Below are 21,407 nucleotides of genomic sequence, written 5' to 3'. Positions count from 1 at the left end.
CTGCACATCCCTTACCGGCCCCGTTAGCGTCACATGCTGAACCAAGTGAATTGCTGACAAATGCTGCTTTTATATCAGGCTTTTGTTGAAGTTCCTGGTTTCCATACTCCATATTTAGTATGGGTAACCCCTTTCACAAGTTTGACACGTCACTGTTTTTGCAGTCCTTGCACAGTTGACATTTTATTAAATATCCAAAACACAGACCATTCATTTTTAGAAAATTAATCGTGTGGATGAGTTTTAAACTGTGGGCCATTTTTCCCACAACAGGAAGTTTGGATGCAATTGACCTAAAATTAGAGGGAATATCAAGTTCAACCATACACTGTAAATCCTGCATAACATTACCGTACCCTCTTAAGTACATCGCACAAGCGCTTTTCCATAGTCAGCTTTCATGGCTGTTGAGTTAAATGCCTTATCCAAATAAGCACCAGTTACTTTGAATTAGTTCCCAAAGTGATCCTTCAATAGCCGTTTGACTTCTGCATAACCTCTGCATGCATCCAAAAGCAGACTACTGCGAAAAGGTCGCTGGGCCGGCCAGAGGTGCACTGCTCGAGAAAGTGGAGCCTGTCATGATTGATAGTTATTTTCCTCCATTAGGTGTTCAAATGTCTGCATATAAGATTGGTTTGCCAGGGGATTGCCATCCAATACTGCAATCTCCTGTGACAGCTAGCTTTTGTTGCTCGATATGGTCAGCAATGCATTCTGGAAGGATGAGACTTTTGTTGATTGCTGCGTGGACTCATACGTTTCTGAAGTGGTGTTTTGGGCACCACACTCACTTGCATAAACTATACAAGTGACACCTCAGTATCCAAAAAGTCAGTTCTTTTTTACTGGCTTCCAAATAAGCCTTCAGTCCATCTCGAGTTGAATCAACCTTTGATCCTTCATTTCAAGGCTTTGGGGGGGGGAGTACTATTTTAGCAGCAGATGATGCAATTTTTATTTTCCAGCTCCATTCGTTCCGGTTTTGTTTTTAGTGTCACTTGAACTTGCAGTGCATGTTTGTCCTTTAATGCAGCAGCTGCTGTTTTTACATGCTGACCTGGAAAAATAGTTCAGTTCCACTTATTCTTCTTCCACAAAAAGTGTAATGGAACCAGTTACCAAATCATGAACTAGGGTGTGTGAGTGCAGTCAACTGAAAATATTTAATCCCAGGCTTGGTCATGATTTCGCACCCGACGTATCTGTCAGGGATAGGTTGCACAATTCTTCCGGTAAGCCATGAGTTGTGAGGTGCTGAGTAATCAACTGAGTCATGAGCACCATATCTCCGGGAATGAAGTTGCTCCCGACACTTCACCACTTATGACACACTGACACTCCTGAAGTAGAGCAAAGTATTCCTTAATCCATCGTTTTCAAAACAAGTCGAACTTGTTGCCATCTGCCTCGAGCATGTACCCTCCTTTTGGTACCGTCCTGATGGAAACAACGACATGACCTTAAGAAGCAAAAGTTTAGGGGTTAGTGCTTCTAAGTCATTGGGATCAGTGGATGCTCTGGTAATGGGACAGCTGTTGATAATAGCTTCTGCTTCACAGACAGTGTGATGACCCTCTTTATCAAGGTTCTGCACCTTCAGGATCTTCCACCTATGGCGTTGCAACATTCTCTCAGAAAGACTGCCATGAAAGTGCACTTTCCAAATAGGCAGAAGCAATTTTCTCTGCATTACCAAAATGTACTTGCAGCAAAGCTTTTGCTTCAACATATCCTCTGTCATGGGCCATATGAAGACAGTTTCTGACAAGCTCAAGGCTGCCCCCTGGTGTACTGTTTGAGGAAGTTTAAGCAGTGTTTAGGGTCGTCAGTCTTCTCTTCAATGCTGTGCTCAAAAGCCCCTATAAATGTGTGTAGTGCAAAGGGTCACCGTCAGAAACCGGAAAGTAAGAGACAGCTGCTGAACCAACAAGGCTGTTCATTTTGTGTCTCCGATCCCTGCTGCTTGGTGCTGAAACTGTGGATGCGATTGTGTGACATTGATGTCTCGTTTCCTCTGAGCGTCAACCATGTGAGTTGAGGTTGTAGATCTTGAGATACATTTCTCACTTTAGGTCCGGTGTTTAAATTGTGGGTCAGGCTGGCCACTTGAAGAGAAGTCTATATCAGCTACGGAGTGTTTGAACTTTCCTTTGTCCCCTCTCAAAACCGTTAATGTCAGAGTTCATGCCATTGGAATTCACATATGCGATACAAGCAACACAAAGCCCTCCATCGCCTCTTAGCACGTCCACTTCAGCCATTGATCCGGCTATTTCCATTTAAAGTTCCACTTGCTCCTTTTTGCCCCCCTTAGCTCCTCTTGTTCTTCCAATGCATGTTTGTCCTTTAATTTCCTTTGTTGTGCATTGAGAGCGTCCATGTGAGCCTCAGCTTTAATGTGTGCTGAAAATATAGTTGAGACGCTGGTGCTAGTTCCAGCAGAGCTTTGCTTGCCAGACACTCAGCTTCCAGTGTTTGACACATCGCATGGTTTAATCTCATCTTGTGTGACAGAGGATTCAACATTTTGCCCAGAGTGTTTTAAAACTTGACTCCTCATCATGGTGTGCATCAGACATATCATTTGTGGCAACATGTGGAATGGTATTGCTTATTTGAATCCCAGTTTCAAAAAAACATTGCTGTGCATCCTCAATAAATCCGTTGCTGCATTCGAATAGCAAACCATTTTATTTTTCCTGTTCCTCTTTAGGAAGTAAATGATTCACAGACACATGTAACAGGGTTGTTTCCTCAACCATTTCAGTTCAATTTCTGAAGTTGAGGACGCACCTGTGGGGCATTGTCATCCTTTTGCATGAAATCCTTTGTCTTTTATTCCACACCTTTTGTGAACCTTTGCTTGCACTCATTCTGGAGCAAGGCACAAAAGCCTTGGCAGCAAGTTTGAATCCTTCTTTGTGTTCATCCAGTTTGACTTTGAGCCAATCTTCCCCATTTCACAATAGCAAACGTGCAACAAATCATCCCATCGACACTGCCCAATAAATGATCAATCACACAGTAGAATTAACACCAAGTACCATATAACACCTCTGCCGCTTTGTCGATAGCCGTCAGGCTTTTATCCTTGTAGCAGCAATGAATGAACTGCTCACCAATAGAGTCACACAATACCACAAAAAACTCGACTTCTGAAGCATTCAAATCATGTCATGTTGAAGTTTAGTGTTGAGTGAGTGGGGACAGGCTTAAGTCCTTTTTTAAGTGTTCTAGGTAGTTGTATTTTTACAAGATACATATTCAAATTGCAATTAGGATAAAGTGCCGGACACTTTGCTTGATAATATAATGTATTATCCGTATAGGCCTACTTTTAATATGCATGTAATGTCCTTTGTTCTCTTTCATAGGGTTTTTGAAATTAAATCATTCTTAGCTCATACCAGTCCCCCATGATCCTCCTCGTTCTCCTCCTTTGATAAGTGCATTTGACAAGACTGACGGACATCATTGAAATAATTGACTGTTTTTGATTAAATATTTCCAAACCTCCGTTGACATGATCAACATTTCCACCATCCACCAGCACAGCTTATATGTCATTCATTGTTTTTTGTGCATTTGCATGATCATAGTTTTCCCCCGTGGAGTGCTTTGAGGATTTTAACCTACTTCTACCTCAGTAGAAGTCTTAAGGCTGTCAGTCATGTTGGTTTTTGTGTGTTTTAGGCTGTGTGTTGCAAACATTGTTGCTGAACCAATAGGTGGCGTGGCAAGGTATAATCTCACAGAAATAAATCAACATTCATTTTTAGAATAACCATTTAACCAACCACATAGCATGTTCGTAATCGAAATAAAACCTTTAAATCCTGCAGAATTATTTTTTTCAAGTGTCTAGAATACACAAGATGCATTAAGTAGAATGAAAGATAAACACTTGGAACATGTTTGTGTACCCCAGTCCCTGCAGCAGCAAATTGACTACATTGGGTCGGGTATTTAAAAAATAATAATTTGTAGAGGAGTGGTTAATTAATATATATATATTCCATGTGTGTTCTTGGGTAGTAGTGGTTTCTGGTTTCTTTGTAAGACTCCTTTATTGAAATATGTTTGAGTAACTTGACACATGAGGAGGCTCAAAAAGTTATTTATGTCGGATTTAAAATTAGACAAGTCAACAATGACCTAAAGTAGGGGAGCCATTATCTCTGTCAGTCACGCGACCTTTCCTGCTCTGCAAAGTGCTGTATGTGGTAAATGTATTTATCGTTACTTTCTACTTCAAACAATAAAAACGCCGTTGAGCATTTCAACAGCAGGCTACTAAAGGTTGTATATTTCCCCTGAAGAGTTACACAAACCTCTGTGGGTAACTGCACAGCTCATTTAGTCATATGACACACATCACATGATAACCCACATGATAAACCCGCCCCTCGCTTCTGATTGGACAATCCTCTACCACGCCACAGTCTGATTGGTTGAGAGATGATGTCTATGGCTGTGTTTGCGGTTTGTTATGTTACCAGTATTCAGAGTCATATGTGTTGTGTTTGACTCTAGCCTGACTGTTTATCTCCTGTATTTGTGATCCCACAGTAGAAACAATGCGTTGGTGCATCGCAGCTGCTCTTTTGTGTGCGGTCATAGGTAAGAGACGATGTTTAATGAGACTCATCGTGTCTCCACTTATAGCTACGTTACGTGCTACGAAAACAGCTGACGTCCGCATTTGGTGTTATTACAAAGTATTTTTCATGCAAACTATCGGTCAGGTTGCTAAATATAATAATTAGTTATTCACGGCAGTGGTAAGTGAATATTAAAGTCTGCATGAATTCAGATAGTAAGGAAAGTATATCGTCTTCTGTCTCCGATACGTGAACAAAGAGATTGTTTTGCAAAAATCTGTCAATTTAGATTTGATTTGATTATCGTGGTAGTTACATGCATCCTAAAATATAGATTATGATGCCGAACAAAACATGTAAACTAGACTTTGATTCAGTATACATGCAACAGACTGAACTATAACTTACATCTTTATTCCTTCAGTGGTGATCGAGTTCTATGTGAGGAATTCTAGGCAGTAAGATTGTACAAATATGTGGAAGTCGGTCGGTTGCTTAATTAGATTTCCCTGCAAAATGTCTCATAAACGGCTTCAGTTGATTGTCTGCTGGAGTATGATAAGAATGAAGGAATAATAAAGTATTTACTCTATCACAGCTGTCTTGCAGCTGTTTGCTTTGACTCTTTGTAAGTAGAGAAGTAAACTGATAAGTTCAACAACAATCCTGATAGGGTTTTTTTGTAAAGCATCTTTCAACACTTTGTTTTTGTTTCCAGCTACAGAGGGAAAAGCAGTCCCTTCCCCTCCAAATTTTGGGAACAGCTATCATGTCAAAGGTAAGCAGTGCAACATTAAATTACACACATTAGGACCTATTTTTCCTCAGCTTTGAGCCTCATTGAAGGACTGTTTTCACATTTGTATTGCAGGAGTGATCTCTCTGCCCTACGCTGAGATCAAGGAGCCATTCGAGGCCTGGTTAGACCTAGCGGCGAAGTCCAGCCGAATAGACTACTACCATGGTAAGAAACCTCTGGAATCCCTATTCCTCTTAAACCTGACTCTGTATTTCTCCCTGCTCCGCTGGATTATTGATGTGAAACTGAGAACATGTTGTGTCAGACCAAAGTCCCCACAGCGAAACGTAAGCTCAGCACTCAGTGCACAAACTAAGAAGTGAAAGAAAAAGAATCAGCATTTTGGGGGAGACTTATTGTCGACTCATGTTACATACTCATGACTTATTAAGTCAGGTGTTTAAGCCGATTTTGTAAACTGTTTCTTTTTGTTGCCATCTTCAGGAAGTAAAATGTCAGAAGTTTAATTTCTCAGTTATAAGTGATCACAGATTACATACACCTTGTTTCTGTCTGTGGCTATAAACATACCTACATTTATCTAGTGTCAAGTTTAAGATGTGTTTATCTCATTTTGTTGCAACGGTTTATATAACTGTATTTATCATAACCAAAGCAAATGCTTATTAACAAAATAGTAACGTCTTCACCAGAGAATAGCCACAGTATTGTACAGTAGGTGCTCTGGTCTGTAGCATTTGCTTCAGAAAGCCTAAGCAGACCACCAGCCTCTGTTTCATTTTACAAAATCATTAACTGAACATGCACTGAAAATAATGCATGTTTAACATGTAATGCAAAAATGGGGAAGCAGAAGGGTGTAAATAAAGCTGTTACTGCAAGTAGAGTAATGTGTGGCTTCATGAAATTGCACACTGAGATTAAAGGAACTAATACTGGTTTTTAACTTCTCACATTGATCATCAACAGGCCAGGTGTCGACCTTCCAGTTGGGGGCGGAGCAGCCGTGGGGCGTTTCCTATAAAATCACTCCCGAGACCACGGAGACGATGCAGAATATGATGAAGTGTTTCCAGGTCAACGGCACGAAGGATGAAGCGGTCACATCGCAGGCGTCGCTGCCTGATGTGCAAGGCTTCCAGGTCTGTGAGCGTCAAAGTGCTCTGTGAAGTATTTCAACATCAAAACATGTATTATTTTATAGTATAGAAAAATACTGAAGGAAACGTTGTTCTCACCTGTTGCAGCATATTCTGCGACCCATTCAAGTGTAACTGCAGACCTGAGTTGACCGATTTTAATAATTGTAACTGTTTGCTGCTCCTTTTTGTTTTTGTGGTCTTGCATTTCAAACCAAAAATCGAGTGTAACCCTCTGAGTCTGTTACACTGCAGCCTTAGTGAGTGAGATTTAAGGTCCTTGTGCTGCTGACTCTTGAGTAATCTTACAGCCTTGCACCAATGCAAAATCATAGTGACGTTGAGCACTGAGAAAAAAAATTCTACATAAAGATAGAAGAGTTGGCATCTTCCTTTGTGAAACAGGACACATACTGTTAAAGATAAGATACAACTTTATTCATCCCAAAGGAAATTCTTGTGCCAGAGACAAAGGTGACAACAGAAGAATAAGAAAAAACATTACAGTAAAAATATAAACATGTATAAAAAATAGAGTAATAAATACAAATTGTATCAGAAGTAATACTTACACCAGTGCAAAATAGACTATGCACTATGAATAAGAATTAAAAATTACAACAACATAACAAAACAAGAGTACAAATAAAAAGTGCACAAGAAGTAATGCTAACATCGGTGCCTAATAGAAACTTAAAATGTGAAGTAATACTGTGCGTGATATTGAAAAATGCACATTTGATTTGACACGTGATTTATTTCTGTTGGGGAAAAAATGCTCTCACATGTTTTGTCTGTGTGCTCACAAGTCAAAATGTTGATCTGCCTCATAGTTCCTGAGGATGGAGTACTTTGGAGGTTCCCTGTGTGAAGTTTGGCAGAATGTGACCTCTGTGGGCTACAAGAAGAACACCTACACACTGTGGGTGTCCCGTTCAGAGAGGGGTGCAGACGGCAGTGACGAGCCTGCCACGCCCCTCCATTATGAGATGTTGGGTTACAACACGCTGCTGGGCTCACATTATGACAAATACTTGGTGGACTACAAAGAGTTCAGCACTCACGTGGACCCAAAAGTCTTCTCGCTGCCTGAAGGTTTGTGCTCCGCTGTAGTTGCAAGACGTTTTAGAAGAGTTTATAAAGGTAGGAAAAAAACCTTTTTTATTTTTCTTCTCCTACAGGGATGAGCTGTGGTGGGTTTCCTGGTCAAGGAGTGGAGCACCACATGTTGGCCAATCCAATGAAAGATCTCGTCCACACCTCGGCATCAGGCCACTCAGAGCGCATGTTCAACCATTTCAAGGACAAGTTTCAGCGTCAGTACAACGACGAAAGAGAACATGAGAAAAGGGGACACGCTTTTGTTCATAACCTCCGGTGAGAGGAACATTAAATACTGAAAAGTTGAGTCACTGCAGCTTTTCTTAAAGGACATATGCTTTACAGCAGTTCAGCATAGATGTATATCAGATGACTGGTTTCCTGTTACTGTAGGTATGTCCACTCCAAGAACAGAGCAGGGCTGCCCTTCTCTCTGGCTCTGAACTCGCTGTCAGATCGAACCATGTCGGAGCTGGCCACCATGAGGGGGAGGAAACAAGGAAAGACCCCAAACAGAGGGCTCCCTTTCCCCTTAAAGAATTACAAAGGGGTGAAAGTGCCCGAGTCACTTGACTGGAGGCTTTACGGTACGTATATGCAATTTAAAAAAAAAAAAAAAAAAAAAAAAAAAGTCAAACAAAGATGCATCTTCCTGGCAGGGCATCCTAGTTTTTAACTGGACTCTGCTCCTGCAGGTGCCGTGACCCCGGTGAAGGACCAGGCCATCTGCGGCTCCTGCTGGAGCTTTGCCACCACTGGAGCAGTAGAGGGCGCTCTCTTCCTAAAGGTGAAAACGATTTTTTTTTTTTTAAAAAGCAGCTTACTCCACAGTCACTGGCCACATTCGAGTGTTTATAACTGACGGGGCCCCTTCCTTATGCTCTTTGAAGCCACAGATGTTCAGCGTGGTGGTTCATCTGGTCATGTTTTGGTAGATTTGCGTTGCGGTTATGTTTGCTGTCAATCTATTATTGGCATCCTTCTAAATATTTAAGAAATCATAAGATGTAACTTTAATGATCGGTGTAGCTGTAGGGGAGTGGGTTATTTAGGCAAAACATTGTGCCACTTTCACTCACGTTAGTCAGACTTGACAGTATGTGTGTGTGCGAAGAAATTGAACTGAGTGAGTTTACGCTTTGGCCTGCCTCGGTCCCGTGCAAGGCGATGCTCAAAGGCATTCCTTTACTCAAGCAACTCGATCCAAACATTGGATGGTTTATTATGGGATGGCACCCCACTGAAGTGACCAACTTCTTTGACTCACTCTTGATTTTGTCCCTTGCATCGGGCCAGCAGCTGTTTAATTGATAGGCTGTTTTTGAAAGAGCCTTCTTCTGAGCCGAGGGTAATGTGCTGGTAGAGTGCTAGGTAATGGGAGAAAAGGAGGGGTATTATGAGCTTACACGACCCTCATTGTGTAAGCAACATCATGAATTAGGTAATCATTAGTAACATTTTAAACTAATGTTGATGAAAGGAAATGGTGAGAATCAAGCTACTGCTAAATATTTAACATTAAAATGTTTGGCATTTGGATTAACTAAAGGGTTTTGTCAAAATTATGAGACCACAGAGGGAGACTTCTCTGTGGATGAGTACTCCACTAATTGTTTCAGTGTTAGTGTTTGATTGGGCTTGGAGGAAGTGCGTTGTGAAGCCCCAGCGGTTCGTCTTTGTGCGTTTGCCAGCACGCAGCGCAGCAGCAGGAAGTGACCCGCAGGATGCTCCCCCCCCCCCCCCCCCCTCCCCATCGGCAGGTTCATAAACAGAGCCGCTCCCCAGGGGCCAGTTTTAAATATACTTCTTCGTGATCTCACAGCGTCTGCCCAGCAACCTGCAGACAACAGCTGGTGTAAAAATGTTCATCATGAACGTCTCTGTTCAGTCCCAAACCATCTATGTTTTTCTGCAGTTGTACTTTAGAGAATTTGTATTCGGTGATCATGTCTTTTTGTTTGGGCTCTTGTCTTTCAGTCGGGATCCCTGCAGGTTCTGTCTCAGCAGATGCTTGTAGACTGTTCCTGGGGATTCGGCAATAACGGCTGTGATGGAGGGGAGGAGTGGAGGGGATACGAGTGGATCATGAAACACGGAGGCATCGCCACAACAGAAACCTACGGAGCCTATATGGGAATGGTGAGAGAATAGTATGAAACCTGTACCTGTAGGAGCAGAATAACCTGTAACGCCAGGGCTCGACAGTAAGGGTTGCCATTTTGTAACATAAAAAATAGGGACCGTAAAATGTGCACAAATTGGGACTACTACAGTTACAAGTTCCTATGTGAATATTTCCAAATCGGTCATGATTACTTTCCTTCAAGGGAAAGATGGTTTCCAGTCCTGCTGCACTACAGGGTTCGGTGTTAACTTCTCCCTCTCTGATCAGAATGGATTTTGCCACATGAACACATCCCAGCTCACTGCACAGATCCAGAGCTACACCAACGTGACATCAGGAGACGCGGAGGCCCTTAAGCTGGCGCTCTTTAAAAACGGACCGACGGCCGTCAGCATCGATGCATCTCACCGTTCATTTGTTTTCTACAGCCACGGTGTCTACTATGAACCGGCTTGTGGTAAGTTTGCCTCCCACCTTTCACAGCAGCAACGGCCTTTGTCGCTCCCTAACTCTGCATGCTTCTTGTGCTTTCCAGGTAGCACCACTGAAGATTTGGATCATGCCGTGCTTGCGGTGGGATACGGCACACTAAATGGGGAGCCATACTGGTTGGTGAAGAACTCATGGTCCACCTACTGGGGCAATGACGGCTACATCCTCATGTCAATGAAGGACAACAACTGTGGCGTCACCACCGATGCGACGTATGTCACACTGGCATAGATGTGGCCCTTTCCTCTATGTATCACTAAATGTTAATGCCACTATGTGAGTGCCTGAGGATGAAAGACATCTAATGTCGGATGTGCTGAGGCGTGGATATCACGTCAAACTGTGCTGCTTGGTGTTATTAATGTGTTAAATGTTGCTGTTGGATGGTGCCTGAGGAAACTGTACACAGAACAAGTCCGCTTTTTCAAACATGATTTTGACAAGTTTATTGCTGGTGGCACATAGCTACAGTGCCTTCATTTCAGTTGCACAAGGTACATTTTGTGACATATTTCCACTTTGTCTTATACTTTATAATGTATTGCATTCAAATGCACTGGAATGGAATCAATGCAATTGTAAGTCGCTTTGGATAAAAGCGTCTGCTAAATGACTGTAATGCAATAAAAATGAAAAAGGAAAGTTTTCTGTCTGCTGGTTCCAGTGACATCTTGTGATTCTTGTTCATCTAACGTACTGAAATGCGGTTGTGTAACAGCGAGGTATGCTGTTTAGCTTCATGCAGTTGAAAAACATGTTTTTATGATTTTATACATTCAGAGCACACTGCTCTCAAATAACTTCACTATATGAATAATAGATTTTAAAGAATAAAGTTCCTTTTGCCTGAGTTACATTGCATGTTACATGATGTGCTTCTGATCCATGCCTGGTTTTTTTTTATGTATCACAAGTTTATATTTACAATAAAAGTCCTTTATCATTTAACATAAAAGTAAAAAGTATTTCACAGATCCAAGTCATCAGTTAGTCATTTTACATCCGAGTATAATTCAATATATTAAAAGGGGACAGACTTCTAGAAACGATGCTGGAATCAAATATTTCTTCACATGCTGATCAGTTGCATCCCATAATATCCATACAAAACTACAAATGAGCTACATTATTCTAACAAAAGGCTACATTAGCCACCATAGAGTTAACTTGTGCGTGGCTTGTTCAATACAGCATTAAGATACATCAAACAGTCCACAGATATGGCACACTTTTAAACAAAACTAGTATTGCTTTTAGTGCTTTTATTAAATGTAGAAATGTAATGAGTCCTTCAGCCCTAACATATATGAAGTCCTAATCATAGCTGCTCAACATGTACTACAGTGGGAGGAACTGTCCCTTTAAAGGTGCTGTATAGGAGATAGGGAGCATTTCTCTCAACATGGCGACGGCTGAGTCGGCGCCTCGCAGTTAACGGTGCAAACAAATGCGCAAGTGCTGACAAAGCTGACAGTTTCTAGTTCCATGAACTAACCAGTGGGGCACGCTCACATGCACGAACTTGCACTGAAAGCATGCACAGCCGGCCCGGCTATGTCAACAAAGTAGGATAAAGCTCTGATTATAACACACAGAGGGCTCAGGTAGATATTACTCCACTACATTTTTACATGGGTAATGGTTGTTTGCTGTGATATTAATGCTCTGACTGTAGCACCTTTAAGAACTATATCTGGTAACTATGTTTAGTGTGTGCAGCCCTTTTCACACAGTTAGGCCTGGCTTGCGAGATGTCGCAGCGCTTGCTCCTCCGTGCTGCTTGCTGATTGGCTCATATCCTCAGACATCTCAGGGTTCTCCTTGTTGAGAGGCGACCTGTGGGAGACAAAACAAAATGCACAGACTGAGCTTTTTCCAGGTGTCTGGGTCTTTACATTGAAACACTGAGATTGTATATCCTGCTCAGGGTCATGGAGGCCGAGCTGCAAGGCTGCATTAGATAAACACTAACCAAAGAGCTCAAAAGTAAAAAAAAACAAAAAACAGAGGCCACGTTCTAGTACCTCGTGTCCCAGTTCTCAGCCTCCTCCACTGTGTCAGGAAGAGGTCTGTCAGCAGTTTCGGGCAGTGCCAGGGCCAGGACAGCACCCAGCAGCGGGAAGGCCCCGAAGATGACCAGAGGAGTGGAGGGGCTGTGGTCATGAAGTAGGTTTATAACGGGAGCCAACACACCGCCCACCCTCGCAAACATACAGGATACACCTATTCCTGTTTGCCTGTAGGTACACAAGGGAAGTTGTAGGTATTACCCACAGAGAGTTTGGGATCATGTGTGTAAAACTGCCCAGATAGACACGATTTACCGGAGCACAGTGGGGAATATCTCAGCGGTGTACACGTAGATCACAGCAAAGGAAGCTGTTATACCAAACTTCCCAACCATAGCAAGACCAGTCAGGACATTGGGATGATCTACAGACAGAGGGAGGGAAATGATCAAAGTGATGCATCTGAGTATCAGCTCATGACGTTTGGAGAAAGTTAACAGTCCTGTCTGAACACAACAGACACACGGCGTCCATCCTACCTGCAGGGACAACGAGCATCAGCAGACAGGCGAGCCCTCCGACAGCTAGAAATCCGCTTTGGGAGAGTCGGCGACTGCAGGGCAAGACAAGCAGGACGAGAGAACGAGCCGGGACCTCAACCAACCCGAACACAAACTGGGTCAGGTAGAGGTTCGTCCCTAATCTGGACACGCCCAGAGAGAGGCCGTAATACACCAGCACATTCACAAACCTGGGGGGCAGAGGAGGAACGGGGATGGAAGAAAAAATGGTAAAAGGGATTTAGAATTTGATTTGTATATATATACAGTCTATATATATATATATATATATATATATATATATATGTACATACAAGTATACATGCATGCACACTACACACAACATTTACCAGATGTAGAACAAGATGAGAGCCCTCTTTCTCATCTGAGGTGTTCGTACGAGATCCACTGCTGAATAACTTTGTTTCCTTCCACCTAAAATCTGACATTTTTCAACCTGGACACACGGAAACCAAAACCTTTAAAGAGAAAGGCTGGTAATCTTCAACAATGTTTCTTATTTGTTAACAAATCCAATGAAACAATGTACAGCTGCAATGAGAAAAAATGGACTTGAGGCTGAGTGGCATAGACAGAGTGGAGGAAGTATTGAAAAAACTACACATGGTTGGTTTTGGTGTTTTTATCGATTTGTGGGCAATAATAACAAAAAAAACAGTTTCACAAAAAAAGACCTTTACAGGTCATACTGCATGCAGCAGAGATTAAAAAAAATAAAAAATAATTAACAGCTTAGATAGCCTGAGAGAGTATGACACACCTGTACAGCAGGAGGTAAGACGCGGCCGTTAACGAGTGCTGCCTTGCGGAGGAGTGCGATGGCTTCCTCTGTCCTGTCGTTGGCCAACAACCATCTGGCAGACTGAGGAAGCACCCTGATAGGAGATAGAGAGGGCAAACAGCAGGCAGGGAGAGAAGGGAGAGAAGGGAGAGAAGGGAGCAAGTGGAAGTCCCAGACATAAGGGCAGAGGAGGAAATGTGGATCACAAAGAGGGCATTCATGTGCTCTTGTCAGAGCATTGTGTGAATAATACACAGTGGATCTGATGTTCGGCTGCTCTTTGCTCACCATATATAGAAGATGAGCAGGAATCCTGGGGCTGATATGGCTAACTGCAACTTTCTCCAATCTCGTATCAAGTATGCTACGCCTGCAAGCAGCATGTAGCCCAGACCAAACGCGTAGTCGGTGAGGATACCGGCGAGCAGGCGCCTCTTGGTGCATGTCCACTCGATGCCTTTGAAAAAAAAAAACAGTGCAGGGTTTGGCAGGAGAGGAGAGGAGAGGAGAGGAGGAATCACGGGGAGAGGGTGAAACTGAGGTGGTGGTTTGGAGCTTTAATGTGGTGGAAGGAGTGGCAAGGGTTTGTGTTGTGGGGTTGGGCAAAAATAGCAAAAGAAAGCATGAGCAATTAAAGTATAAATCACTGCAGGTCTGACAAATGAGATGACTATCCTCTGCTTTCCTCAACTTTTAATGAACAATTGTGGCTGCTAGTAAAGTCTGTTTGTTATCATTAATCCATATGAGGAATCCAAACTTCTTCCAACTGAGTATGTGTGCTTTGGTAGTACCAAGTACAAAGGCATTGATGATGACTCCAGATATCGTGGTGCCAACTAAAAAGCGAAGGATCACATAGACGGGGAAGTTGGGTGCGAAGGCCACAGCGACTCCAAACACAGTCTGAAGAGCGATGCACAGCAGCAGGACGAAGCGTCGGCCATACCTTGCACACACAGAGAGAGAGAGAGAGGGGACTGGACATGAGTTTGCACATTCAAATGAGTGAACCACTGTGACTGTGACAGGGTGAGAAAGGTGAGAATTTCAGTAGCATGTTACCATATAGCATTTTTTTTTTACAAGATGTTTAAGCGCAATCATTGGCTATAAATCCAATCCCATTACAGTGTTAGTCAAACCACATATGCCAAAGACTTGACATGTGTCTGGGCCTGCAGCCGTGCTTTGACGCTGAGGACCTGGCTGCGTGTTGCATCTGTATACAGAGTCGGAGGCTGCAGGGCTCCGGACTAAGAGAGAGCAGCAAAGCCTACTTGTCGGCCATGGCCCCAAACAGCACCGATCCCACCAACAGGCCGAGCATGTAGACAGACGAACCGAGACTGTTCAGTCCAGCTTTGTCACACACCAGGTCCCACTGGTAGAACGGAAAACAACAAAGAAGCTTTTATTTTTCATTTATAGACTTTTTGCTAGACAAATTGAGTCCGTACTGACACACTGAAAGTTCACTGTGTTGTAATTGATTTATGTTAATATGATTAGGTGGAACTATCATTTGGGGAAATGAGAACATGCAGCACTAGAGCACAATATTAACAGACGTGACGAGGTCCTCAAGGTGGGTCCTGATTAATGCTGAGGGGCCCTGCATCAAAACGTGGCTTTAAAGATGTAGTTTGACAGTTTTGGGGGACACGCTTGTTTGCTATCTTGCTGAAAGTTAGCAGAGAAAATCAACACCATTGTCATTTCTGTCCCGTAAACAGCCAGCCTGGCTCTGTGGATTACAAAATACCAGCACCTTACCAATACCTTAAAGCTCACTAATTAACATGTTAGATATTTTTGTTTAAACTGTATAAAAACGTAACTCTTAAACCGACTACCATCCCTATTTTACAGATGGGTTGTGGAACAGTAATTCCCTAAATCTTTTGAAACGTTGGATGTTAATTAGGGAGCTTCAGAGGTAAAGACAAAGCCAGGTCAGATGTTTGGTATGTTGTCATTTAAATAAAAGTGGTGTCAATCTCTCATCTAACTCTCAGCAAAAAAGCAAATATTTTTCAGAAAATATAGACTCCTTTAATCCTTTAAGTCCACACTGAAAATGTTTTCAGCTGATACTGTTCTTACATGGAGCATTATCCTGAATGAATTTGAAACATTTAATTAATTGCAACTACTTTATCCTAAATTACTTGCAAACATGAGCTGAGATAGTGGACCATGCAGCTGCCTAGCAGGATAGTCTGTGTCTACTCGGTTTATCTGTCGTCACATCACCATGATACAGGGACTTTGTGTAGTTCCTTCATTATGGAGGTGTGATGATCTGAAGTTGTGAAGATGGTGGGGCCATGCTTTAATAATAATATGTTGATGTTAGTCTTCAATGCATTACTCCACTTTGGTTTTTGTTTTGTTGCTCATCAAACATAACAGTTGTTCCACTGCACAAATGAAAACCACTCATCTGTTTACTGATTCCACCATGCACGAGCATTAATTTGGGGATGACTATCCGAGAGTTGCAAACTTGTCATACTGTGATAACCGATCACACTTAATGTGCACATCAGCATCCTACCGTACCTCGGTGACTGTTGTGCTCTGGAAGGTCTCCTCGCTGTACACCCATCCGTGGCCACATGGCACGCGCTCAGTCCGGTTCCCCTCCAGTTGACCGTCAGAAGAGAAGCAGGAGGAATCCGAGAGGCTGAAGTTCAGGCTGAGTGTGCCGGGGAGAGAGGACTGATTCCCGCCAACTGAGACGGAGCTCTCCCGGCAGTGGTAGGTCGGCGTCGATCCGGTGAAGATGCTCACCATCATATGGAAGGCGAGGAGGATCTGGGGTAAACAAATCCATATGTACAAAATTTTCTGAAACTTGCCGAAGCCTCCGATGGCAGAGAGAATCTGGTCGAAATTCATTTTGGGGAAATATTGGTCAATTTCGGAGATTGGCTCCGTTCCAGTGGAGGCGGCAGGCTGAATGTAAACACCCAGCAGGCAGTAAATCAGAGGGGCGGACTGTTGTTCGGCAGGAAAATCAATTCCCATGTGCATGACCCATCTTTAGCAGCCTCCACATGACCCGAAAGAAACATGAACAGACATCAACTCCCCGTCGACACTTCCCACCTTAATGCAAGCAGCTGCATCTGGTTTCACGCGCACAGGTCGATTTAAGTGCAAAAGGTCCATCACTTTTCTTATCAGATGATTCCCAACAAAATGTGGAAACCGGTCAAATAACTGCATCAGCTTGATGCATGAAGAACTATGCAAAATTCTGTCCTCGTTTGATGTTATTATGATGTTATTATGATATTAGAAAGGGAAAAACATCACATGAATGCCTTAGGCTACATGTCCGGTGTTGTTTTGATGCTCCTGCTGTTTTCCACACGGTGCAACATCTGTAGAACCCCACAGACATTAATGGCAGCTGGGCGCGCGTATGGAGTGATGCATCTGTTACTTATGGGGCAGGGCTATAGCCTCATTACTAAATCCCACAAAAGACGCTCCAATGCCAGACTCACACCACTGACGCGCTGTGATCCGATAGGCCAATGTATCTTTTATAACGTGTTTCCTTCCCCACGTTGAGTGTTCAGTGCCCCTTTGTTTATTTGTGGTGTACACAACACATACACGAGACAGCTCTGCTATGCGCGAGAAACATTGTGTCTTGATGTCCTCAGAGGCCATCTGCTGCCATCTGCTGTTAAAAGATTGAATTACAGCGAGGTTTGTAGCGAGACTCCTCCATCCGACCTCAGTCTGTCTGCTGTCACTGATAACTGATCAGTGCATGTATGTATTTGTGGTCTTTGATATTATAGGTCCCTGTTCCTGCTGTACGGTCAAGAGTTGGTTTACAATCATGACGGTCAGCTGCTGCTTTCAAGCGCTGCACCCCGATCACTTTCTTCTGCCACTCTGCAGGCTGATAATACTTTATAAGTTGTATTTAAGACATAAGAAATGGACTTGTTGATATGATGGGGTACCATAATGTTTATTGTGAACTTTATTTCCTGATAGATGCTGTCATTTTGTACGAATTGTAAATCCAAATGCAGTTTATTTTTATTTTGGGCTATATAAATAAAATGTACTTGAGCTGACGATATATCAATACGTCAAATCCCGTCCATCCATTCTGCATTCATTTCTTTGTATTGTTTACAATTTACAGACCACTTGACTTGAATATTAACTTGTTTATTTTTGTTTTATTGTTGGTCATTGGTGCTTTTTATATATACTTATTTTATATTTACTCACAGATACACAGATAATAAAGGTGAGTCTGACTTATTAAAAAAAAAAGAAAACATAGTAATATGATAACTATTACTAATTCAGTAGGCCTATGTGGTTTTCTGAGTGCATAAACCATCGATGTAAATGGATGTAACACACTGAACAGACTTGGTACACTACTTCTACTTGATTATTGATGTATAAAGGCCAATAAAAATACTGTGTTGCTAAAAGGTTAGATGACGTGACCTGATATCACTCATAATGTATAGAGTTGTGTTTACAGTAGCATATGCTCATGTCTGAATCAGTAAATCCACTGATCGCACTAAACATCAAGCACAGATCATGAATACATATCTATCAAAACCAACAAAATAAAGCCAGATAGGACCCCAAAGTAGCACAAGGTCACCGTAATCTCACTAAGCAGAACCATAGTGTTTTATTTCATGTTAGAGTTAGGCCTTTCCTTGGGCTAACACTTTACGTTACACTTTGCAAATAAATAATGCAGTCAGTTACAACATTTTCCGATCCAGAGTAGTGCGATTGATTCCCAAATCCAAATCTATTTCTAAAGAACATTTAAAGATAACATCAGTCGACCGAAATGAGGTACAATCAAACTAACATAAAAACAACACAATAGAACACAAAAGACATGTTAAAATGACAATATATAAGAATATAGTAACTCAGATAGTCAAAGCCAGAGAATACAAATGTGTTTTAAGATGAGATTTAAAAACAGACAATGTGCCTCACGGGCAGTTTTGGGAGTTTGAGGGCTACAGTTGCAAAGGCCCGTGGTCCCTGTGCTGGACGGGACGTATGGTTTCAAAAGAGCTGAGATAAAGGTTGTTAGTAGCTTGTGTAATATAGGAAATAAAATCAATTCTAAAAGAGAGCCACTGAAGGGAGGCCAGTAGCCCGATATGGGAAATATGGTTTGTCTGCTTGTTACCGTTAAAAGACGCCCTGCATCATTCTGGATCCAATGCAAGCGGGAGAGGGAAGCTTGGCAAACACCAACATAAGGGTCACAACAGGTCAGGTCAGGTCAGAGAGGAAGGCACTAAAGAATAAAAATGACTTGACCTTGAACAGCTTCAGATGGAAAAGGAGAGATTTTATGAGTCCGCCATGTTATTCTAGTTATTCTCTGGAGACGATGGATCCTCTCTCTTCAGTCTCGCTGGTCAAGTGGGAGGAAATCACTGCAGCAGATTCATTGGAATTAGTTTAATCTTTAAGTCACCGTTCCGTAAAAAATAAAAATAAAAATGTTCATGTCGTATGTTGATGGAAGAATGTTTTTCTGCATAATAATCCACCTTGCTGGAGAATAATGTGTGTGTGTGTATTGGTATACTTTAATTAGGCCTGAACTGAATTAAACGAGTAAAAACTGTGAACTATTAAAATACATGCAATTTATTATTGTGGTGACTTGGACGCGGTCTTCCTACTTTACATGTGCGTTATAAAAACGGAAGCCTGTCCCCTTCCGGTTGTGGGTGCTCGTGACGTCACTGATGCTCGATTCAGACCGGGCTGGGTGCTGGTTTGGGTGTCTGGACGGCAGCAAGGAGATAAACTGTCAAGTCAGATAGAGTTTACCAGGAAGCAAAAGCAGAAACAAATCTTCCCTTTAAAATTAAAAGCACAAAAGTCTCTTTTTAATTTCCCAAATGAAGACAGAGACTGGAGAAATATTGTGGTGTTCATAACCAATAACCATATCGGTAGCCTACACATTCACATCTGAGCATGTGAATCGCTCTATAGCAGATTATTGCACGTTATAGATAAGAAAACTATATTTCCTGCCTGAGGCTGTAAGAGATGGAAGCTTTAAATCAGTATTTGTTCTGCGTTGCCTTTAACTAACTATCACGCTTCCTTTGTTTTATACTGACTTCTACATGTTACTGCTCTTATGCATTCCTGGTCTGTTTTAGTGGTTTATGATGCAGTTTTTGCACGTTTTATTAATGATCTTGTTTCTTCACCTTGTTGTGAAGCACATTGACCTAAACTATACAAATACAATTGTATTAATATTATTGTTATTATCACATTTTATTCTGGATAGACATTGGAGCTCATTTTCCTCAGTTTTCCTCTTTTGCTTAAGACAGTGACCTCCATAAAATTATTTACAGATTGGAAATACTCGCATGTATAGCTATGAATGTGTGCTATATATCTTTAATTTAGTACGGATCCCTCAAGATACATTTTTACCTTGTTTTATGGGGTTAAAATCCGTTCACCGATACTGATTTTATTGTGAAGGAGATGACCAGAAGTCGTGTTAATCTCCTCCTGGGCTGGCTTCACAGTGGTGAGGGAGGCTCCGGAGAGAGAGAGAGAGAGAGAGAGAGACAGAGGGAGATGGCTGAAGGGAAGGAAGACTGGACCGGGTCAAGAGCGACTTTGGAAACCAACATAAGGTGACCTTGATCATCCAGAGCTGTCCGCGCTGTGGCGAGAGTCCGGACCCGAGAAATAGCGCAGCGAGCCGCCGGGCCTGCACACAGACTGTTTGACAAGGACCGTTTTCTACCTGCTCATCCAAAGAGACAATCATCAATATCTGCCGATCTCCTCCCTGAAGGATTCCTCAACTGCACCAGAGTCCCGTTTGGATTTTCTGTCACCATACTGAGTGTGAGTATAGAGCTCCGTGCCGATGATCTTAAATGGCGATGTCATGCATCATATAGGTCAGCTGATCATGTTCTGCCACACTTATTGTGTTACTGTAGAGACGCGAATTATGAAAACACAGATCCGCATCCGATGACGCGACCTTCTGATGTCGATGAAGCCACACCCTCAGACAGACAGCATTCAAATAGCATTGTTTGGGCCACATGCATGAATGAACCCTGGCCTATTTAGTGGGGATGCTGCCAGCAGCATGATCATCAGCAGCAGCAGCAGCATTCACTGCAGGACAGCCATAGTTTTTTACTGTAAGGCATCCAATGAGCTATTCCTCCTAACTGTCAGATTCCCAACTACAGATCAGTATTTATTTAGAAATCATTGGTGTCTGGACTTATTTGTCTTCATGGAGATCTTTTAAATAACTTTTACTTGCTAAGAGCTCATCCCTTTTTGAAGATGTGAGGATAAGGAGTTTTTACAAGTTGACATATGTGCTTGTGTTGGTGAAAGGGACTGTGATCTGGGAGTGTTAGAATGCCTTTAATCCCACATTTGCATGTGCATGTTGGCAGTTTAAACCTGAAATCAGCCCCAATGAAACGGCCAAATACGATACCCTCTCAAACACAATACAACAGAGAGTGAATACAACTGTACAGCTGGTGCAATGGGAAAGACGTCCCAAGGTTGTAGAGCTGCTACACGAAGAACAGAGCATGTGCATAAAAGCAGCTTTCATATGTGTTGGTGTGGTCGTGCATGTGCTTGTAACACCAATGTTATTGAAGCCTTTTATGTCAGATGCACTCGTCCATCACCAGCTGTCTTTTATCTTCTAACAAGCGGAGACAACCACCTATCTGTGGAGGAGACTCAAACACACACGCCTGT

General features: G+C 42.4%; 2 protein-coding genes across 2 annotated transcripts; one reads left to right on the top strand and one right to left on the bottom strand.

The window, feature by feature from the left end:
* Positions 1-4,465: 4,465 nt before the first annotated feature.
* Positions 4,466-10,732, top strand: LOC116387257 (digestive cysteine proteinase 1). Its single transcript, XM_031854188.1, has 11 exons — positions 4,466-4,623; positions 5,323-5,382; positions 5,476-5,568; positions 6,334-6,506; positions 7,337-7,598; positions 7,685-7,880; positions 7,998-8,191; positions 8,300-8,391; positions 9,582-9,743; positions 9,997-10,186; positions 10,265-10,732. Exons 1-11 carry the CDS (start codon positions 4,581-4,583, stop codon positions 10,450-10,452), a joined length of 1,653 nt encoding a protein of 550 aa, XP_031710048.1. The 5' UTR covers positions 4,466-4,580; the 3' UTR covers positions 10,453-10,732.
* Positions 10,488-17,041, bottom strand: LOC116387255 (solute carrier family 22 member 6). The gene is made up of 10 exons (XM_031854187.1): positions 16,158-17,041; positions 14,873-14,976; positions 14,387-14,541; positions 13,881-14,049; positions 13,572-13,686; positions 13,141-13,247; positions 12,770-12,981; positions 12,546-12,654; positions 12,246-12,458; positions 10,488-12,057 (listed from the first exon to the last, which is right to left on the bottom strand). The coding sequence occupies exons 1-10, from the start codon at positions 16,629-16,631 to the stop codon at positions 11,955-11,957; spliced, it is 1,761 nt and encodes a 586-aa protein (XP_031710047.1). The 5' UTR covers positions 16,632-17,041; the 3' UTR covers positions 10,488-11,954.
* Positions 17,042-21,407: the final 4,366 nt, after the last annotated feature.

Source organism: Anarrhichthys ocellatus, unplaced genomic scaffold (genome assembly GCF_004355925.1).
Source record: "Anarrhichthys ocellatus isolate YVR2014 unplaced genomic scaffold, GSC_Weel_1.0 scaffold14, whole genome shotgun sequence".
NCBI classification, from domain to species: domain Eukaryota; kingdom Metazoa; phylum Chordata; class Actinopteri; order Perciformes; family Anarhichadidae; genus Anarrhichthys; species Anarrhichthys ocellatus.
The sequence above is the reverse complement of the archived record's forward strand: the minus strand, read 5'-3'. Positions and strand labels throughout refer to the sequence as shown.

Bases quoted from the DNA above. Each gene is read 5' to 3' on its own strand.
- LOC116387257 (XM_031854188.1), top strand. From the start codon at position 4,581: ATGCGTTGGTGCATCGCAGCTGCTCTTTTGTGTGCGGTCATAG. The intron at 8,192-8,299 runs GTACGTATATGC...CTGCTCCTGCAG, and splicing joins ACTTGACTGGAGGCTTTACG to GTGCCGTGACCCCGGTGAAG. The intron at 8,392-9,581 runs GTGAAAACGATT...CTTGTCTTTCAG, and splicing joins AGGGCGCTCTCTTCCTAAAG to TCGGGATCCCTGCAGGTTCT.
- LOC116387255 (XM_031854187.1), bottom strand. From the start codon at position 16,631: ATGCACATGGGAATTGATTTTCCTGCCGAACAACAGTCCGCCCCTCTG. The intron at 14,050-14,386 runs GTACTACCAAAG...TTTTTTTCAAAG, and splicing joins CATCAATGCCTTTGTACTTG to GCATCGAGTGGACATGCACC. The intron at 13,248-13,571 runs GTGTGTCATACT...CCGTGTGTCCAG, and splicing joins TCTTACCTCCTGCTGTACAG to GTTGAAAAATGTCAGATTTT.